Here is a 20,612-nt window from a genome sequence, read left to right on the forward strand (position 1 = left end):
TCTCAACCTTTCTAATGCCACAACCCTTTAATACAGTTCCTCATGTTGTGGTGACCCCCAACCATAAAATTATTTTCGTTGCTACTTCATAACTGTAATTTTGCTACTGTTATGAATCGTAATGTAAATATCTGTGTTTTCCGATGGTCTTAGGCTCTACAGCAGCAGTTCTCAACCTGCGACCCACAGGTTGAGAACCACTAGCAGGGTTGCCTAAGACCATCGGAAAACAGATATTTACATTACGATTCATAACAGTAGCAAAATTACAGTTATGAAGTAGCAACAAAAATAATTTTATGGTTGGGGGTCACCACAACATGAGGAACTGTATTAAAGGGTCGCGGCATTAGAAAGGTTGAGAACCACTGGTAAAGAAAATAAATTCTAATACTCTAGCCTTCTGAAATCTCTACGATGGAATAGCATCTGTATGGTTACCTCATTGAAGGACCACTTCTGGAAATCTCTTAAACATCAGGAAGAGATTTTTGTTGTGGTTTTATATTTAAGGAGGAACATAGACTAGTGATTCCTATTTTGAGGGTCATGAACTCCTTGGGGACTTACCACGTAAGAAGTCAGGTTCATGCTTCAAACCTTGTAGTCTAAATGACTTTGTAAATGTTTGTAAGTACTGTTTTAAGAGTATGTTTTGGCTGTGATTAATAAGCTAGTAATTAAAGGCAATACTGAATTCTTAATCCTTTTTATTATTTTATTGTTGAGAGTTATTACAGATGTCCCCTGTTTTCTCCCTTTTTTGCCCCCCTCCACCAAATGTATGTCTGTAATCACTGTCTTCTTAAGGTATACCTGTTATTATTTCTGTAAAACTTTTTTATTATGGTAAATTAAACATAACTTTAAAATGTGCAATTCGGTGACATTAAGTACATTCAGTATTGTGCATATGTTACCACTATCAATTTCCAAAACTTTTTACTACCAAAATGGAAACCCAGTACACATTAAGCAGCCCTCCCCTACTTCCCCCTTCCCTTCTTAGCCCTGGTAACCACTATTTATTTTCTGTTTGTATGAATTTGAATATGAAATTTTTAATATTTTTTTAGAAGTCCTTCTACTTTAAAGGATTGGACATCATTATGGTGCAGACTAGATGCTAATTTGAGCTCTGCCATTTACTAGCCAGGAAACTTAGGAAAGTCATTTAAACCTCTCTGAGTTTCAGTTTTCTCACCTAAATAATGTAGTAATAATAGCATTTTGAAACATTTAAAGGGCTGAACAAGTGTAAGGTTGGATTTCTCCTCTCCCCGTGCTCATTTGACTGACCTTCCTATTTTTATTTTTATTTTTAATTGAGCTCTGCATCTTTTCCTCTGGGAAGTTTTCACTTCCTAATTTGTTTCTGGAGCTTTGGTTTTATGGTTCTCAGTTTTGAGGATTTTTGTTTCTTTTAATTTCCTGAGCTAGTTCTTTGAGAAAAACGAAATATTTATTGTGATTCTTACTATTTACACAAATAATGTTATGACAAATAAAAAAAGGAAAATCATATTTCTACCACGCTAACATATCATCTTTTTTTATTTTGCCATGATCCTCTTAAAATTACTTTTAAAACTGTAGTATGCAGTTTTGCAGGCCATTTTCCAGCACTTTGAACATGTCAGCCCACTGCCTTATGGCTGTCATGGTTTCTGGTAAGAAACTAGCTTGTATGCATGCATATAAGCCTAACCAATGGACACAGACACCAGGGGGATGAGGGCGTGAGTGTGTGTGTGTGGGGGGGAGGATGGTAATGGGCAGATAAGGACACATGTAATACCTTAATCCAGGCGTCCTCAAACTATGGCCCGAGGGCCACATGCGGGTGTTTTTGCCATTTTATTTTTTTACTTCAAAATAAGATATGTGCAGTGTGCATAGGAATGTGTTCATAGTTTTTTTAAAACTATAGTCCGGCCCTCCAACGGTCTGAGGGACAGTGAACTGGCCCCCTGTTTAAAAAGTTTGAGGACCCCTGCCTTAATCAATAAAGAAAGGAAAAAAAACTAGCTGTTTCTCTTCCTGGGAATTCCCTGTATGCCTATTGAGTCTTTTCTGCTTTCAGTTTTCTCTTTTTGTGTTTGTCTTTTGACAGTTTGATGTGTCTAGGTGTAGATCTCTGAATTTTTGAGATGTTGAGCTTCTTGGATATGTGGGTTAATGTTTCTGATCAAATTTGAAACGTTTTTAGTCCATTATTTCTTAGATATTCTTTTTCTCCCGTGGCTTTCTGGGACTCGTGTTTTTCAAATGTTGGCACTCTTGATGGTATCCCACCGGTCTCTGAGGCTCTGTTCATATTTAATCATTATGTGTGTATGTTTTTTCTCAGACTGGATAATCTCAGTTGATCTGTCTTAAAATTTGTTGATTCTTTCATCTGTTAGACTCTAGCCCCTCTAGTGAATTAAAAAATATGTATTTTATTGATGTCAGAGAGGAAGGGAGAGGGAGAGAGAAATAAAATCCGATCAATATGAGAGAGAATCATTGATCGGCTGCCTCCTGCATGCCCCCTACTGGGGATTGAGCCAAAACCTGGGCATGTGCCCTGACTGGGGATCTAACCATGACCACCTGGTTCAGATGCTCAACCACTGAGCCATACCGGCCGGGCCCTCAAGTGAATTTTTAAATTTCAGTTATTGTACTTTCAACTCCAGAATTTGTTTAGTTCCTTTTTTATATTTTCTGTCTCTTTACTGACATTCTCAATAAGTCTTCCATTATTTGCCAAGTGGCTCTGTGTAACATGTTGGGGCATTGGCTTCAGGACTCCGCCAAGGTGTTTACAACTCTGTCTCAGCCCTTACTTTCTGCGTAGGCAGAGCCTCAAGGTTAGCCAGAGGTGTTTAGAGCCTTCTCAAGTCTTTCCTGGGCATGAAAACAGTTCATGCACATGCCTTCTAGATGCTCAGGAATAAGCCCAAGGTTTTCAAAGCTCCTCCATAGACATCTAGCTCCTCAGCTTGCCCTTTTTTACTTTTTGGTTAGTCTGTTGTTTGCCTCATCTGTTACTCCCCAACTTAGGGAGTTGCCATGTTATATAATTGCCTCTTATTGTTTTTAACAAGCTCTTCTGAGGAAAAGGCTATTCACACTGGATGAGCTCCAAATCAAGTCAAATAAAGACAGTTTTGCAAAAGGTTTCTTCCAGGGAACCACCCGACAGGTCAAAGAATGACAGAGCCCTGGAGTTTTAGAAAAATCTCTAACCCCTTCCATCCTCCAGTGGCTGCCAGGCTCTGGTTTTCAAAGTGATTATTGCACAGTGATTGCTATTTTCTTTTTTTTTTTAAGGTTATTACTTTTAAAAATATATGTTTTATTGATTTTTAGAGAGAGAGGAAGGGAGAGAGATAGAAACATCGATAAGAAACATCATTGATCGGCTGCCTCCTGCACGCCCCCTACTGGGGATGGAGCCTGCAACCAGGGCATGTGCCCTGACTAGGAGTCCAACTGGTGACCTCTTGTTCCTGGGTCAGTGCTCAACCACTGAGCCACACTGGCCAGGCAGTGATTGCTATTTTCGAGGCTGCTGTGGAGTTGGTGAGGAGAGAGTGAATAAGGCAAGTTAAAAAGGCACGAAGCTTGCTAGTCTTGATGAAATTAAGCAGTTTTTCTTGAATAAATGCTCGCTATTGTTAAAGTCTTTGGTTTATTTCCAGAATTCTGAGGAAGTTTATTCTGATCAGTTGTCCAGTGTACTTATTGCTTTTTATGGAGGAAATGATTTTTGGAAGTCCTTTCTCTGGCATTTTCACTGGCATCACTTTTGATTCAAAGAATTTAACCCATAGCTGAATACCAGAAATTGCAAAAGTTTTCTTAGGACATAGGTTAATTTTTTCTTAAGTATCATTTCTTCCTTCCCCCTTCTACTCAGCCTCACTCCTTTCTAGTTGGGGTAGCCTGTCTTACCAGCTTGTTTTATGTTCTCTCAAACCATATTTTGTTTATTTCATTTCTAATGTATGATGCATCTGTGTATATGTACTTTATGGGGGTTTTCTAAATAATGCAGTTTACAGTAAGTGTGTTTTGATGTGCAACTTGCCTTTTTTTTCCCTCTCTCTTAACTGCGTGTCTGGGAGATCTTTCTGTGACACACACAGATACACATTTAAGTGTGATGGTATTTCGTGATATTGAAATACTATGGGTTCCCTAACTGTTCCATAATTGATGGTATTTTAATTTATAATAGACAAGAGAGCTTGAAATAGTGCTAGAACAAATCTTCTTTGTATATGCCTCTTTATGTGTGAATATTTATCTAGGATGGCTGTCCAGAGTAGAATTGCATTATTGTAGAGTATGTGTATTTAAAATGTTAAGATTACTTTAAAATTGTCTTCCCCAAAGCCTAAATAAGTTTACATTTCCAGCATGTATGTGAGAGTAACTGTTTTATCACACCCTCTCCAATACTAGATATGACCAATCTTACACATTTTTGACAGTCTGGGCAAAAATATCTCACTGATTTTAATATATATGTGTTTAAATTACATTTTCTGGGACATCACTACTGCTACCCCAGTAAGTAATAATTTTTAATCTTTTTTTACTCCTTTTTTTTTTTTTAGGGAATGGCATTTACATTACGAGAAAGACAAATGCTTGGTCTTCAAGGACTTCTACCTCCCAAAATAGAGACACAAGATATTCAAGCCTTACGATTCCATAGAAATGTGAAAAAATTAAGTTGCCCTTTGGAAAAGTAAGAATTGCTTAGATGTTTAGTTTTTATTGATGTTATGATCAGGAAAATTGGGAGTATTGTGGTTATTATGGCATGAGAAACATACAGTCTCATAATGAAGCTTGTGTCGTAGTCCATTCCTGTTATTTTTATAATGATAATGTATTTTTCATTGAAGTGAATGCTTCACTTGTTTTCCCTATTGTAAAATTTAGGGAGAAGGGGATCCTACTATATGGTGGGGTCCTACTATATGGTGACAGGAGATCTGATTTTGGGTGGTGGGCACACAGTGCATTATACAGATCTTGTAACATAGAAACCCACACCTGAAACCTGTATGTTCATGTTAACCAATGTCACCCCAATAAATTTAATAAAAAATAAACAACCCCCAATGAAATTTCCTTTTAAAAAGTAGCAGAAATCAGTTTTTTATGCTCAAAATCACAGAGCATTTCAGGTTTGAATGGAATATTAGAAGCAAAGCTATCATCTAATTTTCATCCATTCTATTCAATAACTTTTATTGATCATCTACTTTGTGTGTGCCACTATACTGGCCACTGAGGATATAAAGTGGGTAATATTCAATCCAGGACACTTTAGGGAGTGAAAAAGAGGAGTAACTGAACCTGGCCAAGGCAAACTGAAATGTATGTCCTCTACAATAATGTACAACCCTTCCTTCTAGGAGCTCATCAGTAGATGGTTGTGTTTATGTCTGAACCATGCCAGACGGGCAACATTTCTGCTTTTTATTTCATATTCAGTCATTACAGCCCAATTGTTAGTTTTCTTTCCTGTGTTGAGAAGAAATCTCCTTCCCTTTAATATCTACCTATTGGTATTATTTCTGCCCATGGTAACTATATAGAAAATATTACTCCTCTTCTTTTTTTTCCTTTCTTTGCCTTGTCTGCAAGGAACTCAAATTATAAGAGAAAGTTTATTTAGAAAGTCACAGAGGTAAAAAAAAAAAGGTGAGCCAGCTGGGCTGAATGGGCTCAGAAAGGAGTTACAGAGACAAAAAAATGGGCCCTAGGAAAAGGAAAGGCAGAGAATATACCTGTGGGAAGAAGAGGAGAGTGGGGGGTGTGCTCCAGAGAGAGAGAGAGCTTGCCCTGGGGAAAGAAGAGGGTGGGGAAAGGCATGGGCTTGCTCAAGAGAGAGAAAGAGCACGTTTATTATTCCTCTTCTAAATGGAATCTGTCCTCCCTGTTTATTCACTGAAAATTAGCACATCAGTTATATGCCACATACTTGGCTAGTTCCTGGAATTGTGGAAGTTTATAAAGTGATAGTCCCTAACTCATTATCTCATATAGGCTGGAGGGAAGACAGAAAGTGGAGTGAGAGTTACAGAAGAGGAGAAGGTTGTTTTGGGACCTAAAAACAGGAAACCTAATGTGACTATATGTGTCATGGGGATTGGGAACGGGCAGAAAAGGAACCGAGAGAGCCTTCCACCCTGAGCTGCTTTCGGAGAGCATGAGTATAGGACTGGGCATGAGTATAGGGTGTTCCAGGCAAAGGGGGCCTCGTAAGTAGCAACTCCCAGGTCAGAGTTGTGATGCATTGAGGAGCTGAAGTAAATCCATTATGAAGGGTGAGAAGTATTGGAGGTCTTGAGAACTATTTTAGGAGCTTAAACCTACTTAACCATTTTTGGAGCTTAAGCCTATTTAATTTTTGTTCATTTTTACTCCTGGGTGTTAAATAATGATAATTTAGGGATTTGCTTTCCGGGAGGGAATTGGTCCTCAATTTTACATGGCTACATTTACCTTTCAGAGGACAAAACTTGGAATGTATTACTGGCTGATGTAGATATTATTTACTGTGCTTAATTTCAGATACATCTATATAATGGGAATACAAGAAAGAAATGAGAAATTGTTTTATAGAATACTGCAAGATGATATCGAAAACCTGTTGCCAATTGTATATACACCAACAGTTGGTCTTGCCTGCTCCCAATATGGACACATCTTTAGGAGACCTAAGTAAGGCTTATTTTTAAAAATATATTTGAAAATGATTATTATGTAGGAGAAATATCACTCCATGACACTTACTACATTTCTGTTTTATTTGTTGCAGTCTTAACCACATTTCTCACCTCACAAAAGCTTAATTTGGACAAAAAGGGATTAATAAAAACCCAACACATTCGTTTCTTCCATTTTTGTAGAAATAGTATCATTCATTCTTAACTTTCTTTAAATTATTGTTGGAGGAACTGTGCTTTTTTGTACCAAAAGGAAAGGTACTCTTTTTTTTTTTTTTTATGGTAGCAGATTCTCCAGAATTATCATTAATGTTTTTGACAATCTGGCCAAATTAAAAGATTGATTCTCATTTTTTTTGTCAGCTTTCATTTCTGTCATTTGTTGTTTTTATGGACGTTTATAAAGTTTTAATTTCACATAGTTCCAGCACCTCCAGTTATTTTAAGTGGAAAAAAACTGAAATGGGTATTGACTCAGGTCTTTGAATAAGTGACCTTATCCCTCTGAATCTGTTTTCTCATCATAAAATAGTGATACCTGTACCTACCAGAGAACAGCTGAGAAGGTCAGATGAGGAAACTGGTGTGACTGCCAGTTGTTTGTAAACTTCTAAGCATTATATAAATGCTATTTTTACTTAATTTGAGTTTTCTTGTCTTGTTCTTCTGATCTATTATTTTCCTCAATCCTTGTATGTCTCCCATGTCTTACGCCAACTCTTCTCCTTTTAATTCCCAAGAGTCTGAAGAAAAAGAGAAAGGTCTGGAAGTCTGAATTTAATGAATATCATGGGTGGTGGTGGTCAGGTATTACTGGTAGACTCTTTGAGAACACTGTTCTATGTGCTGCCATCAGTGTGTCTGAAACATTCCTGTGATAGTATCCAGCTGTTCAGCTCTTTGATAGTTTCTTTTTCATGTAGAACAGTGGTTCTCAATGCAGATTAAAGAGCAAAGGGGAACATAAAAAATACTGATTCCTGGGCCCCCCTGGCGGAGATCCTGATTCATTTAGTCTAGAGTTGGACCCAAGTGTTGGCGTTTCATAAAAGCTCCTGGTGTGATTCTAATGTGCACCAGAGATGAGAACTGGCGTGAAACATAAGGAGCGTGCTTTTGGATGAGGGCGGATACTGTGTCATTTATGTAGTGTACTGCTGCAGTGGTTTTTTGTTTGCTTTTTACATAAAGGATAGTCAGTAAATCTGATCTAAACTCCAAGCCAGTTAAATCAGAATTCATGGGGGCATTTTTAAAAAGCTCATCAAATGATTCTGTTATGCAGTTATGGTTGAGAAACTGTTGAACTAAACTGATTTGAGCTAGGATAGTAAAGCCAAAGGTAAGATACCAATGAGAAAGTTAGTTATAAGAATCAGTTTAAAGGCACTTGAAACGTGTTGGACCTCATCTCTGCCTGCCCTATTTTCTAGAACCTGTGTTTTGGTTTTGGTTTCTTTCCCTCCCCTCCCCTTCCCTCTTCTTTTTTTTTTTTTTTTTTTAATATATCTTTATTGATTTCAGAGAGAAAAGGAGAGGGAAAGAGAGATAGAAACATCAATGATGAGAGAGAATCATTGATTGGCTGCTTCCTGCACGTCCCCCAATGGAGATCAAGTCCGAAATCCAGGCATGTGCCCTCGGCCAGAATCGAACCCGGGACCCTTCAGTCCGCGGGCTGATGCTCTATCCACTGAGCCAAACCAGCCAGGGCATGTCCTCTTCCTTTTTTGAAGTCTGGATTCATTATCTCAGTTGGATAGCAGTATACTGTGTGTTTACTAGTAAAATAACTTCACTTTTTCCTAATGCCTCAAGGATAATGTCTTTTATATGAAACTACTGTACTTCTCTTCCTTCCTGTTCCTTCACATTTCAATTTTTTTCAGTTCCGTGAGTTTTAGCAGTAGTATATTATGCTCTTCTCCATTGGTGGTTTATTTTTATATTGCTTTTTACTGGAGGTATATTGGGTTTATTTGAAAATGATACGTGGATGTATTTCTTCTTGTGTAAAATGATCACATCATTTAATAATAATCTTTGTGGCAACTACTATGTGAGCAATGTAATTACAGTTTGAAGTAGTTGAAAATGTTTGAAAATAAACCAGTGTGACTTAGTAGTTGAAAATGTTTGAAAATAAACCAGTGTGCTTGGAAATTATACTGTGTCTTGATGTTTTATTAAAATACCTAAATATTCCAGTTATGAACAAAGACTTAGAAAAAAAAAACAAAAAACTGTTGTGAAATGCAAAGGTGTTTTTGTTCTGTTGCAGGGGATTATTTATTTCAATCTCAGACAGAGGTCATGTTAGATCAATTGTGGATAACTGGCCAGAAAATCATGTTAAGGTACTAATAGCACAACCTTCCTTTTCACAATGCTATTTCTTTCCTTGTAACTTACCTCTAAATTTCCAAGAACAGTTTTTCATTGTTGCTCTGATTTATTTTGCACTTATATACATGCAGATTTAGTGGTCTGAGGAGATCATGATAGCAATAGCTACAAAATGGGTAACTGGTATAAACTTTGACTTTGGGAAAGAAATTGGAGCTAGTACACAAGGTGAGCTTGCTCACTGTCGATACCATTGGTGTCTCCTGCCTTCTCTTTATTTCTTTTCTATTTCAATTAGTATTAATGTTTCCTATTTTATTTAATATTAACCAAGTAATCATACCAAATTATTAAAATAATATAAAACTTTTATTTGGTGGGTAGTGGGGAGGATTCATTATGTCTTTTTTCTTCTAAATCTAAGATAGATTTAGATCTTTAAGCAAATATAAAACTCTTAAAGTTTCAAATTTAGCAAATGTATTGGTCAATCTGGCTGCCTTTCATAAAATAATAAAATCTAATGACTTAGATCTTCTGTTAGGTTTTAGTATTTACTACATGCAGTAATCTTACTTGCTTTTATTACCTTTTCCTCGCCAAAATAATATTTGATGAATAATCATTAGTTCTAATGATCCAAAGAAAATTTGGTCAGATCATTAAATTCACTATATTATCTTAAAATCTTGTGGGTAGGTATATTTTTTATTCTAGATCTTTTTCTCTTTCATCATTGCTAAGATTTTTCTTGTTTGGCCTAGATTATTTTGTTGGAGTAGCATGTTTATTTCTAAACTCTAATTTTTCTGTTATGGTTAATCTCTTTATCAGAAATTTGTTCTCTTTCCCTTTTTAATCTTTGTGAGGCATTTAGTTGATCTTCTAGTCAGAAGCATTATGTTCCTAAACCAAAGATAGGAAGTCAAATCTAGTTAGTGCTCTTTTTGACGTCTACATTCTAGAAATACTAGAATTTTAAGTATGGTTGGTTGGTTTACTTTGGAAGATAGTCAAGAAGCAATTTAATTTTTTTAAATGAGTTTTAAAATATCAAGAAAATCTTTTTTAAATGCCTTTCTTTAATGTCCCCCCCTTTTTTTAACCACTTTTAATTAATTATTATAATTCTTTTTTTGTAATTAAGGCTGTTGTGGTGACTGATGGCGAGAGAATTCTGGGTCTTGGCGATCTGGGCGTCTATGGAATGGGAATTCCAGTAGGAAAACTTTGCTTGTATACAGCTTGTGCAGGGATACGGCCTGACAAGTGCCTGCCTGTGTGCATTGATGTAGGAACTGATAATCCAGTGAGTAAAACCATTTCCCCCGTCCGACTCTCCTTCCATATTAAAAAATATTTTTTATTACATTCCTCTTTTGAAGATAATATAAGAAGGGAAATTTTTTGACTAGATGTTAGTCTTTGTCTCAAACTCCGCTTTTAATATTTATACAAATAATAGTAAATTAGCCTATTAAAAGTGTCTTGAAGTAGGGCAGGGCAGTAAGGTTTAAAAAAACTGTATTAATAATTTATTTTGCGATTATTGTTTTAAAAAATATGTTTAAACTGGTTATGTAACAAAATAATTTTATTTTTACATTTGGTCTATTTTATAGGCACTGTTAAAAGATCCATTTTACATGGGCTTATATCAAAAACGAGATCGATCACAACGTTATGATGATCTGATTGATGAGTTTATGAAGGCCATTACTGACAGGTATTTTTTAAGTTTGAGTATATAATAGCATCTTTAATTAAAGAAAAAAGAAATCAGTTTTGTTTTGTTCACCTCATAAAGATAGGTAGGAGATTAAATTTTGAGAACTTTGGTTCTTTCCTGCTGATCAGATGTGCTGATACATGGTGATAACCTACCCACTCTGCCTTGCTTTCCCTGAGTTGTCCAATATATTTTTTTGTTGTTGTTAATCCTCACTTGAGAATATTTTCCCATTAATTTTTAGAGAGGGAAGGAGGGGAAAACAGATGGGGGAGAGAGACACAGAGAGACACACACACACGTCCCCAACTGGGGCCTGGCATTGAACCTACAATCCAGGTATGACCCCTTGACTGGGGATCGAACCCGTGACCCTTCATGGTGCAGGGCAGTACTCTAACCACTCAGCAACATCGGCCAAGGCAAGTCGTCCGACATCTTGAGGGAGGTCTGCACTCACTGCTCCTATCAGAACCTCACTGTCGAGTTCTTTCAGCCCTTGGCATCACGCTCCTTTCCCCATTCTGGTGAAGCTCTTGTGCCGCTTTCATGTTTTAAATTCCCTGACCATTTGGTCCTCTTCTGTCCACCTCTCTGCAGCATCTCACCAGGTTTTGCAATCCTCGAAATTCCCTCATCCCTTGACTACCAAGATTTTCCCGACTTGGTCTTTCACCTACCTTTTTCTCTCTTTAGTTATCTTCATTGGCTCCTGCTCATTTTTATTACATGTGAATGAGTACATGGTAAGCTATAAACTTTATGCATGTGACTCCTCCCCCCATGAAAACCCATCTATGCAGTCCCACCTCGCTCTGAGGCCTGTATTTCTAACACCTGGAATTCTCCATCCAGACATTCTGTTGCTCTTTCATATTCGTGTCCAAAACAACTCCTTCCCATTCCAAACTGCTTATTATCTTCTGTGTATTCAGCCTCTATTAATGGCAGTAACCTTCACCCTGTTGCCAAACCTTTAAACTTGGTGTTATCTTTGACTCTTCTCCTTCTCGTCCTCAAATCCAGTTGGTGGTACCACTCAGATGCCTCAGAAATAGATCTCCTCTCCCATTGCTACAGTCTTTCTGCAGATTCTCATCTCTCTTCCGGGTTTTTCTAAACCATTTTCCAATTTCTTTCCTTTCCAGCTCTTCTCCACATTACCACCAGATTAAATTTTTTTAAAACATGTACTTCATTATGTCATTCTTTTGCTTGAAATCTCTAATTGGTTTTCTATTGACATAGGGTAAAGTCTAAACTCTTCACTTTTATGACAGAGTCCAAACTCTTTACATTTATGACCTACCCCTACCCTGCCTTTTAAATTACTGGTACATAGAAGAAATTTAAAAATTAAAAAATTTTCAGTCAAAGTTGACACATCTAAAAAAAACTAAACTTTTCATTATCTTAGAAATTGCCATCTCCCCTACTTTTCTATCTTAGACAGTCAAATGATCCAGGTTGCCTTGGCATTTTAACAAACTTCCCTCCTCACTTCCCAGTTGGCCTCATCATCAAGTTCTGTTTGTTTATTCTAATGTCTCATAATCGTCCTTTTTACTTCCTATGGCTTCTGCTTCCCATCTTTTGGTCCTCATGCTAGAGCAGCCTCCTCGCTGCTTCTGGCTTTCTCGTTTCTCCCCACACCACTCTGTGCTGCACGTTAATGGCAGATGCATCATTCCTAAAGGGATTTGTACATGAATTATCTCCTTCTCTAAAGCCCTCACTGATTCTGCACCAGATACAGAATGAAGTCCCCATTCCCTAATTGCCATGCAAGATCCTCCTTTATCTGGCCCAACTCACCTTAACCAATTTCTCCCTTATCTTTTCATATAAAGCCAGACTGTTGAAAATTTAGAGTCACCAAAATATATCTTGCTTTTCTTCCTACCTTTTGACTTTCTGTTCTTCTTTCAGGGCCTAAATAAAGTCACACCTCCTTTTTAAACCTTCCCTTATTACCCCATCTCACCAAGATGATTGACATCTTTTTCTGAATGCTCATGAACTCATGCTATAGTAGCCTCCTAATCTTGAGTGCTTCAATTATACATAATTTAAAATAATAGTTGTTTAAAATATAGCAGACATTGTGCTAAAACTTTACATTTGTTATTTCATTTAATCTTCTCAATTATTTTCTAACCTTTTATGTATATACTTCCTGTGTTGCTATTTAACTGTTAATGTAATGAGTATACATAGCTAATATTATACATTTGAGATTCAGAAACAAAATCTTTTTTTTTAAGAAGTTATTTGTTGCTTTATGTGCTGGGCACCCTTATAGGCACTTGGAAATAGTTTATGCAGATTGATATCCCATAGGCTCAGCCTGGTACTACGTTCATTTTAAGCACCCTGTAAATTTTTTTTTTAATCTATGAGAAATAGATTTCTACATTTTGAGTCTAGTCTTTCACAGACTTTGAAAATGGCCATATGGCTTTAAATGAACTAACGTCATATTTTGTAATGCTATTATAAGAAAGATTAGACAGGAAAGCTGTTTAGTAGTGGCTTTTCAACACAACCATTATGTGTTTTGCTGTTTTTTAGGTATGGACGGAACACACTTATTCAGTTTGAAGACTTTGGAAATCATAATGCATTCAGGTTCTTGAGAAAATATCGAGAAAAATACTGTACCTTCAATGATGATATTCAAGGTAAAGCAAAAAGAGAACTTCGGGATTTTAATTTCTATTTCTTAAATCCTTTTTATATGACCACTTTTTTATTTTTAAACATCTTTATTTTTCTTGTAGGGACAGCTTCAGTAGCTCTCGCAGGTCTTCTTGCAGCACAAAAAGTTGTTGGTAAATCACTCTCAGAACACAAAATCTTATTTCTTGGAGCAGGAGAGGTAAGTTTCTGTAAGCTATTTTGAATTTAAAACCAACACTCATCTTTAGATTTGGAAAATGGGGCATAATGAGCTTATAATTTTGAGATAGATGAGATCTTTGTAATTCAAAATTTCTGTTGTAAAGTAGGTAATTTAAAATATGCTTAGAGAATATCACAAAGAATCAGCTTGTGTGTGATTTGTAAGGGAAGAATAAACCAAATACACCTCATAACAAAACATTATAATTCAAGCATTGCATCATATTCTCGTGTTTACTTTTTGAATTTTTGTTCTGTTTGACAGGCTGCTCTTGGAATTGCAAATCTTATAGTTATGGCTATGGTAGAAAGTGGCCTCCCAGAAGAAGAGGCACAAAAGAAAATTTGGATGTTTGACAAGTTTGGTTTATTATTTAAGGTAAGATATTTAAAACTTGGAGAAGCAAAACAATGTTGTTATAATGATATTTTTAGTTTTATTTTTAAAACATCATCAATTTTTTAAAATTTATATCTCACTCGTCTATCCAAATTGTACTAATTGGGGATCTTACAGTATGTTCTCAACAGAAATCCTCCAGTCTAAAACTTTTGTCTTTTATGAAGACTCTTGCTTCGTATTCAGGTCATAGTGTCTGTGTTGGCATCAGACTTACTCCTTCCTCGATTTCAAGACTCTTAAGAGATCAAATAATCATGCAAATAATATTGTACTTGACCCTTCTAAGACTAGGTTTTTAATTGGAACTCAGACTATTCTAATTAAATTGTTAGCAGGACATCTGATACTTGAACAAAATTCGTTAACCCTTTGGTGGTCATAATCCTCTTAGTAAACTAATAGAAATATATGGACCCTCTCCCCAGAAAAAGGCACTTTTTTTTTTTTTTACTACTTAAAAAAAAGTAATTTTTAATTGTTTTTAGGGGGGAGGCATCAATTTGTTGTTCCACTTATTAATGCATTCATTGGTTGTTTCTTGTATGTACCCTGACTGGGGATCCAACCTGCACATAATCTTGGTATGACAGGATGATGCTCTAACCACCTGGCTATTCAGCCAGGGCAAGGCATATATATTCTTAAGGCCAATTCATGGATAATGAAGAGCTTCTATCTGAGATTGATTTAGTGTCCTTTGACATGCCTGCCTTCCTAGCGTTGATTGTCATTTTATTAGCTTAAGAAATGCCTTATGGCTTATATCTATAACACATTGAAATGTAGGTAAACTATATCATAATTGAACCTATCCCTACACAGTATTGTACTTTTGCCATGTATAATAATATAGCAATTATTTGTCATTTACATCTTTGGAGCAAACTTATCTCAATGTACTTTGCTCCAATTCTGTAATCTTTTCTTCTTAACTAGTACCAATATTCTATTAGTACATTTTATCAAAAGATAAAATGAAAAAGTGTGTGAGTAAAAAATCTTGAGTGGTTTAATTATACATAATAAAATAATAGTTATTTAAAAATATACCAGACATTGTGCTAAAACTTTACATTTATTATTTTATTTAATCTCAAAAACCGTATGAAGCCCAGCCTATGTGGCTCAGTGGTTGAGCATTGACCTATGAACCAGGAGGTCACGGTTAGATTCCTGGTCAGGGCACCTGCCCGGTTGCGGCTCAATCTCCAGTGGGGGCTGTAGATTGATGATTCTCTCTCATCATTGATGTTTCTATCTCTCCCTTTCTCTTCCTCTCTGAAATGAGTAAAACTGTATATTTAAAAACAAAACAAACAAACAAAAAAACCCACTGCCCTAGCCAGTTTGGCTCAGTGGATAGAGCGTTGGCCCACAGACTGAAGGATCCGGGTTTGTTTCCAGTGAAGGGCATGTACCTCGGTTGCAAGCTCGATCCCTGGCCTTTTTCAGGGTGCGTGTGGCTGGCAACATTGATGTTTCTCCCTGTCTCTCCCCTTCCTTTCTAGTCTCTTTAGAAATCAATGGAAAAATATCCTCCAGTGAGAATTAACAAAAAAAGCAAACCTGTGGAATTTTACAAATGAGGAAACTGAGGGTTAGAAAGGTCAGATGACTTTTTCAAGATCATCAGCTTATAAGTGATGGAATTAGAATGTGTACCCGAGTAGCCTATGAAGCATGTGCTCTTAACCATTCAACTAAGTTCCCTCTCAAGTAAACTGTAACTGCTGTGTTAGCTTGTATATACGGTGCAAGGATTAGAAGACGTACTTCTGGAAAGCTATTGGCAGGATATGTAGTTTTACTGGTACACAGTAGATGGGTGTTTCTTTTTGTGATGTTGGTTTTCACACATGTGATTATCATATTTGTAACTAGTGGCCCATGTAGAAAAGAAATTAATTAGAAGAAATATTTTAATATTGCTATTCGCCCTTTCTCTCTAATAGAAGTGTCAACCAAATTCACAATTGACAATGACAGGTCAAAACACAGGAGTGCGATTGGCACCAGCAAGAGCTTTATATGTATTGCACATGCGCAAATCAACTTAGCCTTTTATATATATATAGAATAAACTTGCTTAATTAGACCTGCTTTCTGATGTAGCTAAACTTTTTCCAGCCCAGTGAAGCACCCCAACTTCTCTTTCAGGTAATTGTCAGCAACACAGCAGTAAATGTCAACACAAAGCAGGTTATTATTGTAGATCACGCAGGGAGGACAAAGGGTAAAATATTTAACTGCAGCAGTGTTTGATTATATTCTGCGCAGTAAGAAAACCTGAAGTCATTTTCAAGGTCCACCATTTCTTACTTCTTTTCAGTCAGGTCAAGTTTGTAAACTTTCTAAATCTCCATTTTCTGGCTAATGAAAATAGGATTCCACCAAGTCTCCTACCTTCCTACTTCAGGACTTCTGTGAGGATCAAATGAGATGAGGCACGGGAAAATGCTTCACATACATTTGGTTAAAGTGTGAAATGTTTGCACCTGGCTATAAAGCAAGTCGTGTTCCTGGGCTGAAGAACTGCAAGGAGGCTAGTTGCTAGGGAGAAGAAGCTGGGCGTTGCTCCATTACGTCATTACCCAGACAGACACTTGGCATATTAGCCTTTATATATAGACTAGAGGCCTGGTGCATAAAATTCATGCACCAGGTGGGGGGGTCCTTCAGCCCAGCCTGCACCCTCTCGCAGTCCAGGAGCCCAGCAATTGATCTCCCCGCAGAGGGAGGCCCCGCCCACCACCGCTGGCTGGGTAGCCTGGGCCTCCCTCTTTGGGGCAGTCACAGAGCCCACTGGCCAGTGGCCTGGGCCTCCCTCTGCGGGGTGATCGTGGGGCAATGGCGGGGCCCCCCAACCAATCACATCACACCTGCCTTGGCTACGGCAGTCAGTGCTGGGTCGCCACAACGTCCGCGACCCAGGAGGGACCGAGAGGTCAGCAGTTCAGCCCGTTCGCCAGTCCCTGCCCACCCGAGCCTGCTGCGCGTGCAGCCTGGCATTTGGTCGACCATTCAGTCGTTTAGGACATTACGGACCCTGGCTCTTTATATATTAGGATGAGTCAGCTCTAGAATGCATGTAGTATTGGTTAGCACAGTGAGAAGCCCCTCCTGTTCATCTGCAGGTTCAGAGTGTATTTTCCTTTTAGTCTGTTACGTAGCTTGCCCTAATGGTTTTAGGCTTCCAGTCTCTCCTGGTGTCCCTAAGGCTGCCCTCCTTGTTGAGACTGTCCTGTTGGACCACTGTCGTGGAGAGCTGTGTTTCTCCGGGAGACAGACACAGCATACGAAGCCATTATTCTGAGGACCTCCACTTGTGAGGCTGTGTCTCAGCCCTTTCGTTCACTTCCCAGCCAGCTGGCGGTGCTGTGCAGATTTTCCCAGCCCTGCTGGTTTTATCTGGGTTATTCTGAAGCTCTGATGGAAACATTTGCAGGGGATATCTTCTCTTTTGCCAAAGTCAAGGTACGGATTTCTCAGCCTGGCTAGATTTTCATCCATGTTTTGCCTGCTTTAAATTATTGAGAAACGTTTCATTGTTTTCACTTGTCACGGGTGCCTCTCCTGGCTTTGTGGCACTGCTAAGAATTTGACACTACTAAGGGTTTTAACCGGGGACTTGGGGAGTAAAGCATGTTTCTTCAGTCAGCCATCTTGAACCAGAAGTCTCTGTTCCTCTTGTTTCTGAAGTCTTGGGAGTCCAGGTACAATTCTGAAATTCTAAAAGCTCTGCATCCAGTTAGTAACATCTGACTGACCTGAACTTCTCTGGTAACAAAACCAGAGGGGTCATTTGTAGTCTTCACCCATTGTGCTTGGCATGACTTTTCTTTTTTAATCCTCACCCAAGGAGTGAGGATATTTTTTCCATTGACTTTTAGAGGGAGTAGAAGGAAGGGAGCTGGAGAAAGGGAGACAGAGGGCAAAACATCGATGTGAGAGACATGGATTGGTGTTCTTCCACACTGCCCTGACCAGGGGTGGGAATCGAACCTGCAACCCATGTATGTGCCCTTGACTGGGAATCGAACCTGCGAAACCATACAGGTCAGGGCGTGGTGTGACTTCATAAATTTTGTTCAGTTGTGGAGTGCCCCTTGGGAGGCATTTGTAATATTTTATATATTGATTGCCATAATACATTTCTAAAATACGAAAAATTCTGAATTCCAAACTGCATCTAGCCCAGAAAAGGGATTGTCGGACTTGTACCATATTGAATTTAGGAGGACTGCACAAGTAAATGAGTTGTTAGAGGGATTACAGTTTTGGTTATAAGGAGATTGGATTTATGTTTTATATTGGGGTTTATGGACACTATGAAGATAGAATTAGAAGATATGGGTTGAAGAGAAAAGTAAATGAAAATACATTCCTATTCTAGAAGCAATATGTGACTCGTAATGGTGTCTTTTCACTTAATCCTCAATAAACATTTACCAAAAATACTGTATTTTTATTTAATAATTCAGGGGCGGAAAGCTAGAATAGACAGTCATCAGGAATCATTTGCGCACTCAGCCCCAGAGAGCATACCTGATACTTTTGAAGATGCAGTAAAGATACTTAAACCTTCAGCTATAATTGGTAAGTAAAGTTGTTGCAGATTATTCTCTTACTTAACTGTATCTTGCCAGTCATAACTTACATGCAGGATTACTAAAAAAGAAATGGTAGATTTTACCTAGCTTTCTGCATATATGATATTTTTCATTATAGCGCTTTTTAAAAATATATATTTTATTGATTTTTTTACAGAGAGGAAGGGAGAGGGATAGAGAGCTAGAACATCGATGAGAGAGAAACATCGACCAGCTGCCTCCTGCACACCCTCTACCGAGGATGTGCCCGCAACCAAGGTACATGCCCTTGACTGGAATCGAACCTGGGACCTTTCAGTCCGCAGGCTGACACTCGATCCACTGAGCCAAACCGGTTTCGGCAATAATAGCTTTTTGATTACAGTGTGTAATGAAAGTTCAGTGAATGTATATTGCTTGTATTTTTAAGTGTAGAAGCTGTGGGATTTTTCACACTTTATTTTTAGAGTTGGTATGACTATTGGGCTCAAAACTTAAAAAGACCAAGGTCATTTGACACCCTGTACCAAGAAAATCCTATGCAGAGTCCAAGATTTTCATTGGCAACAAAGCTGAAAGCATTTGGTACCTTTTGAGTCAGGCATTGCATAGCTGACATGCAACTATGACAACATGGCATTAAGTTCACAGCAGAAAATGTAACAGTCTTTAAAAGGGGAGCTATTTTCTTTCCAATGTAGCTATAAGATTTTGAATCTATCATTTTCTTTTAATTGTATCTATTTCATGTACGAGCCCTATTGAATACTAAATAGCTAAATAGTCACAAACAGTAAGTGTCTATGGACAGGAAAAGTATGACTTTTTAGCTTCTTCATTGATTAGAACTCATAAGTAAAATCATACAATATGTCTTTTTGTGACTGGTTTATTTCACTTAGCATATTATCCTCAAGGTTCATACATGTTGTAGCAATTTTTAATTAGACATAATGATGGAGATAATCTTATACTCACACACACACACACAATTTACTATGTCTGGGGTGGACAATAAATACATATTTTTTAAATATATATTTTATTGATTTTTTTACAGAGAGGAAGGGAGAAGGATAGAAAGTTAGAAACATCGATCAGCTGCCTCCTGCACACCTCCCATGGGGGATGTGCCCGAAACCAAGGCACATGCCCCCGACCGGAATCGAACCTGGAACCCTTCAGTCCTCAGGCCGGCACTCTATCCACTGAGCCAAACCATTTAGGGCGACAATAAATATTTTAAGTGGAAACTTAGCATTTTATTGTTTTTCTTTTCAGATTTGAAATTGTATTCATATAACATTATTTCAGCAATGCAAAATCCATCTTTGTAACAAGAGTTCACCTATGCTTTTGTTATGTTAAACCTGTTGTAGAAATGCTGTTTATTAGAATTGCTTTTAGCCCAGCCAGTGTGGCTTAGCAGTTGAGCATGGACCTATGAACCGGAGGTCACTCACTGTTCGATTCCCAGTCAGGCTGTGTGCCCGGGTTGTGGGCTCAATCCCCAGTGTGGGGCATGCAGGAGGCAGCTAATTAATGAATCTCTCTCATCATTGATGTTTCTATCTCTCCCTCTCCCTTCCTCTCTGAAATCAATAAAAATATATTTTAAAAAAAAAAAGAATTGCTTAATTTTACCTGTAATGAAGTTGGCTGTTTTTCCCCTTCTTTATTTCAGGAGTTGCAGGAGCTGGCCGGCTTTTCACTTCTGGTGTAATCAAAACCATGGCTGATATCAACGAAAGGCCTATAATCTTTGCATTAAGCAATCCTACAACAATGGCCGAGTGTACAGCTGAAGAAGCATATACACTTACAGAGGTATTAATCAATAATAATTTAATGAATTAGTTATGTCTTATTTTCCCTCTATTACCCTGTTGGTTACACATTCTTGCATA

The 20,612-nt window shown here is 37.7% G+C and overlaps 1 protein-coding gene across 2 annotated transcripts in view; it reads left to right on the top strand.

Moving 5' to 3' along the window:
* ME2 (malic enzyme 2) overlaps positions 1-20,612 on the top strand; it is a 48,936-nt gene that overhangs the window by 18,815 nt on the left and 9,509 nt on the right. For both annotated transcript variants that reach the window (XM_008148290.3, XM_054723677.1), the window contains exons 3-12: positions 4,611-4,744; positions 6,583-6,732; positions 9,019-9,094; positions 10,231-10,392; positions 10,706-10,809; positions 13,384-13,493; positions 13,593-13,690; positions 13,979-14,092; positions 18,598-18,712; positions 20,390-20,532. In XM_008148290.3, coding sequence (XP_008146512.1) covers positions 4,611-4,744; positions 6,583-6,732; positions 9,019-9,094; positions 10,231-10,392; positions 10,706-10,809; positions 13,384-13,493; positions 13,593-13,690; positions 13,979-14,092; positions 18,598-18,712; positions 20,390-20,532 — 1,206 coding nt within the window. The remainder of the gene's footprint in view (positions 1-4,610; positions 4,745-6,582; positions 6,733-9,018; positions 9,095-10,230; positions 10,393-10,705; positions 10,810-13,383; positions 13,494-13,592; positions 13,691-13,978; positions 14,093-18,597; positions 18,713-20,389; positions 20,533-20,612) is intronic.

Source organism: Eptesicus fuscus, chromosome 12 (assembly GCF_027574615.1).
Source record: "Eptesicus fuscus isolate TK198812 chromosome 12, DD_ASM_mEF_20220401, whole genome shotgun sequence".
Classification (NCBI taxonomy): Eukaryota; Metazoa; Chordata; class Mammalia; order Chiroptera; family Vespertilionidae; genus Eptesicus; species Eptesicus fuscus.